At 39.1% G+C, this 11,969-nt stretch overlaps 1 protein-coding gene across 1 annotated transcript in view; it reads left to right on the forward strand.

Moving 5' to 3' along the window:
* Nucleotides 1-10,733, forward strand: part of nemf (nuclear export mediator factor) — a 31,641-nt gene extending 20,908 nt beyond the window's left edge. The window contains exons 23-33 of the mRNA XM_002938127.5: nt 403-646; nt 2,193-2,241; nt 2,321-2,367; nt 2,831-2,978; nt 3,824-3,901; nt 4,410-4,601; nt 7,445-7,477; nt 8,365-8,471; nt 8,967-9,010; nt 10,039-10,118; nt 10,208-10,733. Of these exons, the coding sequence (XP_002938173.3) occupies nt 403-646; nt 2,193-2,241; nt 2,321-2,367; nt 2,831-2,978; nt 3,824-3,901; nt 4,410-4,601; nt 7,445-7,477; nt 8,365-8,471; nt 8,967-9,010; nt 10,039-10,118; nt 10,208-10,285 (1,100 nt within the window). The 3' untranslated portion in view covers nt 10,286-10,733. The remainder of the gene's footprint in view (nt 1-402; nt 647-2,192; nt 2,242-2,320; nt 2,368-2,830; nt 2,979-3,823; nt 3,902-4,409; nt 4,602-7,444; nt 7,478-8,364; nt 8,472-8,966; nt 9,011-10,038; nt 10,119-10,207) is intronic.
* The last annotated feature ends 1,236 nt before the right edge of the window (nt 10,734-11,969 follow it).

Genomic DNA, 11,969 nt, shown 5'->3' on the forward strand with positions numbered 1-11,969 from the left:
TCTGACAGGCCCCAGGGCCAAACGATTGAATTACCCTGGATTCTCCCAATATCTCACACCCATAGGTGGGGGATATCAGGAGAAGATCCACTCGCTTGGCGACATCGCCAACTGAGCGGATTTGCCAGTGTATGGGGACCTTAAGACCTAGTCCTAGGAGTATAATGTGGTCCTAACAGTGAACAACAGAAACAAAGAAATTTTGTGCACCAAGCAGTAGACAGAGAGTGCAGGTGCAGGAAAGTACTTCAGGGTAACATTCCAACCTTTAATGGATGAAGGGGGGTTAAACACCTACTCCAAAACATTGTATTTGCCTTCACCACGATAAATGGTGTCCATAAGTCCCTATCCTACTTCCTGAGGAGAAATTTCTTTTGCATTTCTTTTCACTGTTCTCAGATGCTGCAGAGGAAGACAGTAATAGCAGTGAAGAGGATGAGAAGTTGGACACTCAAGAAGAACAGAGAGGTCCTTGTACTGATTCCATGGGCCTTGAACAAAAGGAGTATATGGTGCCTGCAGACCAAAACAGTGATCAGGAAAGTAGCAATTCTGAAGAAAATAGCACAATAAAAGAAGAGGCTGAAAAAGAACTGAGCTACCCTGATACTGCCATTGACTTGTCTCACCTGCAGACAAAGAGGTACAAAAAGTCCCTCTATAAGTTCTAAAAGCATGTCAACAATGAGCATCTAGAAAAGCATTTTGGTTAATGAGGGGTGTCCTTAATTGTATACAAAGCAGAAAAAACTCTGGGAAGGAAGCCCAGGATCACTCCTAATATTTGTTTACATGAAATACCCTTGAGACTGAGCCTCACCCATTGGGTTTTCAAGCACATCCAGGGCCGTATGATGATTGTATTCCCTTATTGGGGCCCATCAATGCAATGCACGCTTTTCCTATCAGCATATGTTGAGCCAGGGAAGTGGGTCCACTAGAAATGAGCATCTGCATTCTGCTTTACATACGAATGTAACATCTTTCAGCAACCAAATGCTTAGTGGATCCACTTCCCTGGCTTTACATGTGCTGATTTAACTGGTGAGCCCCTTTAAAAGAGAAACTGGTTTGCATTTGGGAATCTGCAAAAATACCAGCACAACAGGACCTAATTTAAGTGGGATAAACCCTGCTGATTTTTAATAGTAGCGAACCATATATGTACACTCACCTTAGGGCTCTGGCACACTGGGAGATTAGTCGCCCGCGGCAAAACTCCCTGTTCGCGGGCGACTAATCTCCACAAGTTGCCTTCCCCCTGCCATCCCACCGGCGAACATGTAAGTCGCCGGCTGGATGGCAGACGCGGCGGCGCGATTTCGCGCAAATCTCTTTTTCGGCGATTTCCTGAAATCGCCCCGCCGCGTCTGCCATCCCGCCGGCGACTTACATGTTCGCCGGTGGGATGGCAGGGGGAAGGCAACTCGGGGAGATTAGTCGCCCGCGAACAGGGAGTTTTGCCGCGGGCGACTATTCTCCCCGTGTGCCAGAGCCCTAAAGGTTTTATTAGGAACACCTGTTCAATTTCTCATTAATGCAATTATCTAATCAACCAATCATATGGCAGTTGCTTCAATGCATTTAGGGGTGTGGTCCTGGTCAAGACAATCTCCTGAACTTCAAACTGAATGTCAGAATGGGAAAGAAAGGTGATTTAAGCAATTTTAAGCGTGGCATGGTTGTTGGTGCCAGACGGGCCGGTCTGAGTATTTCACAATCTGCTCAGTTACTGGGATTTTCACGCACAACCATTTCTAGGGTTTACAAAGAATGGTGTGAAAAGGGAAAAACATCCAGTATGCGGCAGTCCTGTGGGCGAAAATGCCTTGTTGATGCTAGAGGTCAGAGAAGGGTAGTAGTATGGTGTTCCTAATAATCCTTTAGGTGAGTGTATATGGTTTGCTACTATTAAAAATCAGCAGGGTTTATCCTGTGTGACTGATCCAGGACCCCCCAACATGTCATACTAGGTGCTGCATTGACTTTTTCAGTAATAAAATGGCAATGTGAAACCCCTTTGTTACTTATGGACACATTGTTCTCTTAATGTGTGGACTGAAGGAAGTATTTCTATTTGTTCATAATTACCTGTGTTTGTTGTATCTGGATGATAAACTGATACCATTCTTGACTAAATTGGCTTAAATTCTATATGTGCCCTGCCTTATTATTATGGTCTTCCACAGAACATTGAGCAAAGCAGCACCAGCAGAGCTAGTCGATACACCTTTAGAGGTAAGCCTGCTTTAAATCTTTTTTTATGCCTGTAATATTTTTGTTATTTCTCCAATCATCTTCTTTCTTCCTTAAACAGAATGAGAAGTCTTCTGGTCGAAAACATATGTCTGCTAAGGAAAAAAGGTGAGACCTTTATAATTGCTTAATTATGCCCTTACACGTTTCCCATGAAACCGTTTTACTAATGTGCGTATAGTAGCTATACTTTATTATAAGTTATGCTATTTGACTTGCCCGTGCGACTTCTTGCACTGTATTGTACTGATTAGTTATGGTAAAGCTTACCGGAATGCCTAACATGCAAAGAAACGTGCAAAAGAGAATTGCTTCCTCCTATAAAACATTAAAGGAGGAAACAATGCTACCAAATAATAAAAGGATTTTGTATGCATATAAATATAATTTGTTACCCTGCACTGGTAAAATATATGTTAGCTTCCAAATCTCTAATATAGCTTATATAAAGAAGTAATTAGGTAGCTATGGGGACAGCCATTCAGTTTCCAGTTGGGCTGTATTCATTATTTTTTATTTTAAATAAATGACATTTCAGAAAGTGCGAGTGGTGTGAAACTTTATTTTGCAGGGAGTTGAAAAAAAAGAAGAAGCCTAATGATAAAGATGAATTCCAACCATCAGAACAAAAAGAAACAGATGATAAAAAGGATGTGGCAGATTCCCAGAGTGCACCTCAAGCCAGCACAGGCAATCAGCCCATGAAGAGAGGCCAAAAGGTACCTTTATCTTCATGGCTGTGCATTGGTTCCAGCATGGATAGAACTTAGTGTATAGTTTTAATGCATTAAATGAGTTCTTAAACCTCAGTCAGGCTAAATTTGAAGAATGTGTTGTAATTAAAGAGTGATGTTAATCTGAATAATTGAACATTGCCATCAGCTTCAGATTGCCCTACTGTATGTGTCGCATTAGACCAAGGTACAGATTTATCAAAGAGAGACTTTAGAGCTCCTTACTTTCCTTACTCTCTATTCATTCCTATGGGATTTTAGAGGCATATTTATTGTTGACTATAACTTTCACCCATTAACAAATACTACTCTAAAAATCCAAGTGCATAATTAGGGTTTTACTCAAGGAATGTTTAAAGCAGACTTTATAATATGAATTAATTAATTAATATTAATTCAGTTATCACTAAGTTCAGATATTTTTACTCAGGAAAATTACTGCAATTTAAATTTTATTTATTGTCAGTGTGAAGCAGACGGGTAAATCACACAGGAACCATAATAACTATATTATCCACGAAAGATGAACACAGTTATGTCTATATGCATGTAAAAGTGCTAAGAGACCTGAATGCTACAAACCATGAATACAACAACATACATTTATTAGATGCATAGCTAACAGTATGTGCAAACATAACATATTAAATGACATAGGTGTACCCATGCTCTGTTGTACTTTAGCTCCTCCGTACTAACACAGTTGTGTTGCAACTACTGTATCAGGTACAGAAGATAGAATAATTCTCTTTGCTCCTGTCATGTGCCCACCCTACCGCCAAACATAAATACCCACCTCTTGATTTGCCTTTTTTTATACAAATTTACAGAGTAAACTGAAGAAGATTAAGGAGAAGTACAAGGATCAGGATGAGGAAGATCGGGACCTGATAATGCAGCTGTTGGGAGTAAGTCTGGGTTTGTGCTTTAAGGGTGAGCAGAGAGCTACTTGTCTTGGCTACTAAACACCAGAAGATACCCTGCCATAGACAATACTGAGAACTGCCTCTGCTAAAACACAACTATCAGTAAATGATCAGCATTGTCTGTTTTAGTAGCTGCTACTAGTAGCTCCATGTGTCTTCACCATAACTCTGCTTCATAACAAACAAATCTCTGTCTAGGGAGGTAATTTTTCCTGACATCCAAGATAAATTTAGGGCAGGGCTATGTAAATGGAGTCCACTGATAAAATGTTGCCCTCCAAGGGAATTATATGGTCTTCAGTCGTCCAGTCAGCTTTATTTGGTCCCTTCAATGGCTTGTGAACCTGCGGTGTGACAAATGGATAATCTGGCTACTATAAATTATGAACACACTTTGGATCAGGTTTTAATAAAGCAGTGTATGTGCACTCATCATGTTATTTCCATTCGTTGCCATACAAACAAAATCAGTCTTTAGTTTTCTGTTTAGTCAGCAGGATCAAATAAGGAAGACAAAGGAAAGAAAGGCAAAAAAGGCAAAATGAAGGAAGAACCAGTAAAAAAACCACCCCAGAAGGCAAAGGGAGGAGGCCCAAGGCCTGTTAAAAGGGAAGGCCCAGCGGATGTGTTTCTAACTGAGGACCTTCATGAAATGACATTAGAGGAACAGCAGGAAGACAAGGTGAGAGGGGCTCTTATTTAAGCTCTGGGGACTTCCAGAACAGCAAATGAACTAGCTTTAAATGTTAGCAGGATACTCGTGTATATATTTGTGGTATACACAAGCAAAAGAATCCAATTGAGAACAGCACTTCCGCCTGTCTCCTTGTTAGGGTGCACAGCTTACCACTGGCATAAGAAAAACATACAAAAATACAAATTTGCCACTCCTTTTCTGCTTACAAAATCAATTGATGGTATTATCATAAAAATGTGACGTTTCTCAAACCATCAAACATCACAAATAGCAAACATGTAAAAAAAACTACTCCCCCCTATTTCTCTCACCCAGTTTTCTTTAAGCGGGAGGGAACAGCACAATTATCCATTTTCATATACCGCTGTATGATGATAGTCTCTAATTATTCCCTGGAACAATTGTGGATCCAGAAAGCTGCTTCTTCAGTAGTAACTATCTGTCTCTCCTTAAAGGCAAAACTGATTATATAATAGCATACCTTAACTGTGAAGCCGTGTGTCCTGCCTTTTAAAAGTGATATGGCTCTGGCAGCTTGGTTACTTCATTCCTTATAGCTAAATAATGTTGTGATATACAGTCTCTTATTGATTGTATTGTTTCACCCATGTCCAGTAACCCACATTTTATTATAAACCACCTATACGGTGGCACATGTATGGTATCCCAAAAACGGTGTACTTTTTGCCCGAACATGGGTTGACTAAAGGTGGGACCCTTAATTACACTACTGCATTGTGTGCACCCTAGGCATAAATATGTGCCGCGACTTTATAGGTGCCAAAGTAGTTTGAGTGTCACTCCTTTTTTCAAAAACATAATATTTAATTTTGAAATTTCCAATGGGGCTAGCCATATTTTTCATTTCCCAGGGTGCCACAGCCATGTGACCTGTGTGCTGATAAACTTCAGTCACACTTTATTGCTGAGCTGCAAGTTGGAGTGATATCAGCAACCCCCCCCCCCAGCGTAGCCAATCAGCAGAACAAAGGGAAGGCCGCAAGATAGCAGCTCCCAGTAGATATCAGAATAGCATTCAATAGTAAAGCTGGCCACACACATGGCGATTAGCCTCCACTGACGTTCAGGGATGAATCGTCTGATATGGAGGTAGAAACAATAGGATTTCTACCTCCTTCTGCCGATTCAGCCCTGAAGGTAGATTTTGCTCTGGCGCCTTCAATGGCGCCCAATCAAAATCTTTTAAATCACCCAATTGGCGAGTCAACCGATATCCGCGGCCTTCTGTGATATCGGTCACCTCGCCAAGTTGCCATACATGCACCGAATATCGTACTAAATGAGGTTTCGTACGATATTATTGGTGCGTGTATGGCCAGCTTAAGAAATCCAAGTCCGACTTGGGACCCCTCCAGTTACATGAGAGTAGGAGAAACAATAGGTTAGCTGACAGCAGTTCTAATGTGTAGCGCTAGCTCCTTCTGAAAGCTCAGAATCAGGCACAGTGCACTGAGATGGCGCCTACACACCAATATTACAACTAAAAAAAATACATTTGTTGGTTCAAGAATAAAATTTTAAATGGTAGAGTGAATTATTTGCTATGTTACCAGTGTAATTTAGAAATAAAGAGTATACCTTTAACTAACACATCTTTTATATTCTTTGGTCTCCTATATGATAGTAAGGGTGGTTCATAAAACTTTCTTATGTGTGGATATGCTTTAGTTAATAGTGTCAATATTTATAAGGAATATGTACAATATGTTTTAAGTTAGGATGATCCATATGTATAAATGTGATTCACTTATTTTTCTTTGCTGTTTTTTCTCTTAATAATTCTTGTCTAACCATTTGTTTCACTCTATTAACTTCCTCCTGTACCAAATCATTTATTGTAACCTAAACTTCATCTGTTCCTGTTCTGCCACTATTGTTGTTTTTATTGTTGATTAACTGTTACTGAGGTAGAGATTTCTTTACATGTGAAGGATGACTGCTATGAAAATACATCAAGCTACTTCGCTTAGTCTCCTTTACATGGAGATTTGTAACCAAATGCTTTCTCTATATAGACAAAAAATTTCTCAGTTGTTCATGAAGATGTTGGTGTAGGACGGGGAGATGTTGCATTCCTTGCATCTGCAAATAATCCTGAAACATAATATAACTATTAGTCAAGAAACCAATCTGCATCTTTGTATGTTCCCTCACACTGGGAATACACAGGGTATACAGACTACTTATGTTTAGGGCCACCAACAGGACATCACCCAGTGTGGAAGAAATGGTTTATATTTGGTGCAGAGATATTTGTGTTTTAAACATAAATATGCTATGATGCTGATATTAAAGGACCATAGTCCTGGTAATGCAAACTCTTTCATGATGTGTACATGGCTGTGTATGGTGATCAAAGAGACAACCATCATACAAGGGCTAAAGATTAGATTAATTGGGTTATGTAATATAAGTAGAATGGTTTTCTGCGGTTTTCACCTATAGCAGACAATTAGCAGGAAGCATGACACAAAATGACCCCTAGGTCGTGCAGTTGGTTAAAAAGTTACCTGCTGTCTAACTGCAGAGCTGCACAGTGGGGTTTGTTATCACTTCCATTCCCAGTTTCCATGGCAGTAATGGGTCACCTGGAGCATGCACACTGGAATTGTGATTGTGTTCCTGCTCAGAGGACTTTCACTACTAGTAAAAGTCACATAACTAAACATTGTTATGTTTCCTTTTCATGATAAACCTTTGGCACAGCTGCATTCTTTATTATTGTGTGTCACTCATTTTTAGTCACTTTTCTACCTTATTAAATGCAATGGAAAAATATATTGCTGACCCCTATATATTTTATGTAGGAGGAAGCTGATCAAGATCCACAGGGGACTGAGGTAAACAAAAATCTTTATCTAATAATCTCTAACTACTGCTGTCATGGGAATCAGTGGCTTAGGGCTCTGGTACATGGGGAGATTAGTCGCCCGCGACAAAACTCTCTGTTCGCGGGCGACTAATCTTCCCGAGTTGCACACGCGGCGGCACGATTTTGGGAAGTCGCCGAAAAAGACCGGCGACTTACATTTTCGCCGGTGGGATGGCAGGTGAAGGCAACTCGGGGAGATTAGTCGCCCGCGAACAGGGAGTTTTGTCGCGGGCGACTAATCTCCCCGTGTGCCAGAGCCCTTACAGTGACTCCTGATAAGCCTTCTTTGTTAGGACAAATTTTGTCTTATTTGCAAATTTATCACACTAGGCAATGTGTCCTTGCACTCTTTTGTTTTGTGTCCTATATTTGGTGAATAATTAGTCCTTTAAGGTTTGGGAGTGCAGCAGTGGTACATAATCAACCTTCTACCACCAAGTGTATCATCCTACAGATTGCAAATGCCAGTGAGGCTGCTTCTGGCCCACCAAAATTAGCTTCAGTTTGTGATTTACTGTGTATGTGAGTTGTGTGTATAGGTGTAACAGTACTGGAACCTTGGAAGCAACCTCCTCAAAGCAAGTGTTAATTCCAGGATTCCGTAGCATCCATGGGCTCTGTATATTGCACATTCATCATACCAAGCTGAATGCCCTGAGCACACTTGTAATGTACAAGTACCTTTTTGTAAAGTGTTTTACACACATTTACGTGCTTTGTTCTTGCACCCTTTGAGATGAGCCTGAACAGTCACAAGGATATTTGCAGTAAAAAAATCTTACTCCTTGGTAATAAATAACCAAAACAGCAAGTGGAAAAACTAAATTGACTACTGTATCCTTATTTATCATTTAGGAAGCTGAAAACCTGCTGGATTCTCTGACCGGACAGCCACATGGAGAGGATGTGCTTCTCTTCTCCGTACCAGTCTGTGCTCCTTATACCTCTATGACCAATTATAAGTAGGTTGAGAACTTGTTCCTATTGTCACACCCCTGATAAACTGTGACATGTTTAATATATATACCATTATCAAGCAAACAGTGATTTAATAGGAGAGGTAGAAAAAAAATCTTCAGCCTAGCATTCCATTTTGTATTGTTCTTCTCCAATAGGTCTATGCCTGGGACTTTGGCTTTGGTTTTGGCTTCCTTAGTCAGCCCAGGGTCTCCTTCTTTAGTATATTTTGCTACAAGGAAAGAAACTACAATGTTATTGCTAATGCAAGAAATGTAACCAAGTCATATCTAGTTATTTTACCCTGTTTCAACTTCCATTCAAATGTCAGGCTAGTGAAGGTTCTACTGCATATATGTAAACATACTGGTCTTCACAAGCTAGTGGAGGTTCTACTGCATATATGTAAACATACTGGTCTTCAGGCTATTAGTTGAGGAACTGAACTTCTCCAAATGTGTGCCACTACCAAAGATTTAGCAGATTTTTTCCCCCCTCAGATACAAGGTAAAGTTAACTCCGGGAACCCATAAGAAGGGAAAAGGTAAGTTATAACTTTATGGTTAAGCTATAAAAATCAGAACTTCAAATTGAAATCCATTTCGAAATGCAGGTACTTCATAGCTTAATGATTAAAATTGCCCAATATAGAACATTTTACACTTGCTCACTGTTGCCATTTCTTAAGGTGATTTCCTGAATAACACAAAGCACCTGTCTGCCATCACCCTTAAGGGCCTATTTAGTAATTTTTGTTAAAATTTGTGAATTCAAGTTTGTTATTGAAAAAACTCTATTGAATGGTCGCTTATTTATTAAAGGAGAAGGAAAGTCATTTTGGCATTTTACTGCCAATAGATTCACCACATTAGTGCCACCTAGAATGCTATATTTATTCTGCAGAAACCATTGCCATACCTGAGTAAACAAGCTTTCTCCGTTTGCAGCAGCTGCCGATTTAAGTAGCTTCCTGCTTGCTCTAGCCCTTATAGCTCACTCTCACACCTGAGAGGGAGGGGGGGAGTTTTTAGCATTCTTGTGGGAAGGGGGTGCAGGAGAGGGGAGGGAGCTGCCAGACTCAGGCCCGGGGAACACCAGAACAACATGTTTGCAAAAAAGGAGACAAGAAATCCTGTGTTTCTTTTAAAAGAGGACTCGGTGCAGCTTTTCTGTGAGAGTTTATGGCTGTATTTACATAGACCTTTCTGATAAAGCTTACTTCGTTTTTACCTTTCCTTCTCCTTTAATAATGAAAACTTTTTCGAATAAAAAAAACCTCAAATTTTTTGAGATTTAGAATATGGCTTGACTTTGCATATGACTTATATAGAAACTCGTAAGCTTTACATGGCAAATTTTGACATTTGAGTTTTCACGTTTTTTGCAGTCTTTACTTTGTAACCTATGGCAGGATGACATGGTCGCTTTAATACATGTTTTTCTATGAGTAGGATAGGCAATATTATTATTGTAAATGCAGGCTTGAACCACAGCAAAGCAGCCATATATAATAAATATATTATTTTTGCCTGCAAGTGTCCAACCTAGCTTGTTTCTCTTTCCAAACTGCAGCTGCCAAAACAGCATTAAACAGTTTCATGCATTCCAAAGACTCAACAGTAAGAGAAAAAGATTTACTGCGCAGTGTCAAGGTAGGTGTTTTTTTTTTAAACTGACATAATCAGTCATACCAACTATGTCTGCTTTAACCACTAAACCTGGATTCTTTGTTGGCAAACAGGACACAGATTTATCACGGAACATGCCTGGAAAGGTTAAAGTGTCTGCACCAAATCTGCTAAACACAAAGAAAAAGTGACAATATGTAAATACAATACTTCCTGCCCAAGCTTGATCTGCTGATGGAATTACCATTGAATTGACTATCATAATATTTTTTTAAATTATATTTAGGTTTTAAAGTCATATATGGTGTTCTTCATTTTGTAATTGATTTGTAAAAAATAACATTAAAGCAAAGTGTTCTTGCTTTGCATGATTCCAAAATGCTTTTTTCCCCCCAAACAATATTACAGAACACAGGAGAATAGAGTAAATGAGTAATATAAAATAGAGTTAAGTTGTTGTTATAACAAATGTAACATCAGTTTGACAATTGACATACAGCATGTTGTAAACTGGCACTTTAATGAATTTGGAATACAAAGTTACTCCAAACTTATTGTTTAAAACAATTTGACAAGTTGGTATACGTTTTTGGCATTATTAAACTTACTTGCATTAAAAAAAAAAAAAAAAAAAAAAAAGCACAACATATGCATTTTGATGCATTCAGCAAGCATTTCAAATGCCGCCTGTGTTTAAAAGCCCCTAGACTACAGCTAATTTGGAAGAGTGGTAAAAAAAACAAAAAACAATCTTTTTTTTAATAGGTTGCTAAACTGAAACAACAGAACTGAGCTCTGCTAAATCTACCAATCAGATTCCATTTGGTAGTTTCCCATAGCAATAAAGAATTCGTGTTGATGTAGAGTGGAGTTTATTGTACATATATTTACACCAAGTGCTATCCGCCAACCACAAGCAAATCTACTAAATACACAAACATTTATCCTATATACATTATCACTTTTTAGCTGTGAAGCTTTTGGCTTTTAGGAACCACACGTATTGGTATTGCTTGCAAATCGCTGATGAAGGTTGCAAAGTAAATGTTTTGGAAGGCAATCCAGGGAGTTCGCCAGCATCTCTTTAAACAGAATCACTGTCTCCAGACAGAGCCTAATGAGGGAATGCAAGATAATTAGCAGTCAACAAAAACTTGTCCACCCATTATGGTTAGGTTGGTCATTTATACATGACATGTAGGTTAAGTATTTGTCAGGGAATGTAAATACATGTTTTCATTAAAAAATATACACATATCAATCATCCACTACTATTACCTAAATGTAGCTATGCAAAATAGAACCACTAGGTATATAACAAATCACTACTGCACACAGACTGTCAAATAATAGTAAATAATAACTACAGTACAACCCCCATTTTAAGGGGACCAGAAAAAAATTGGTGCAAATTCCAGGAAAGTGTGAAGTTTATTATGTGTTATATATTAGTGGGGCCACAAAACAATGGTGTTAAATGCAGAAAACTTAAAATCAGGGGATGTAAAATTGAGGTTTCGCTGTATGTATTTAGGACTAGGGACCTTTGAAACAATCTAGTGGAAATAAGGGATTCTCCAGACCCCAATGCCTTACACATATTAGGCGGAATAGCTGCCTTTCATTTCATCTGCTCAGTCATGCCTTCAGCTGAGGAGCTGTGGCTCATCTTCCTCATCTGCCAATACAACACTTCACTGACAGACTAACATTCTTATACAAGTCCTATTAACACCCTCATTGGTCAGGAACACCATACTGCACACACATACCAAAAATAGTATGGAATAAATTGGTACATGTACAGCAGCTTTAGAGACTGCCCATGATACTGAAGTGGTGGTAGTAATACTACATATAACTATGTTACACTTA

The sequence above is a fragment of the Xenopus tropicalis genome, chromosome 8 (genome assembly GCF_000004195.4).
Source record: "Xenopus tropicalis strain Nigerian chromosome 8, UCB_Xtro_10.0, whole genome shotgun sequence".
Classification (NCBI taxonomy): domain Eukaryota; kingdom Metazoa; phylum Chordata; class Amphibia; order Anura; family Pipidae; genus Xenopus; species Xenopus tropicalis.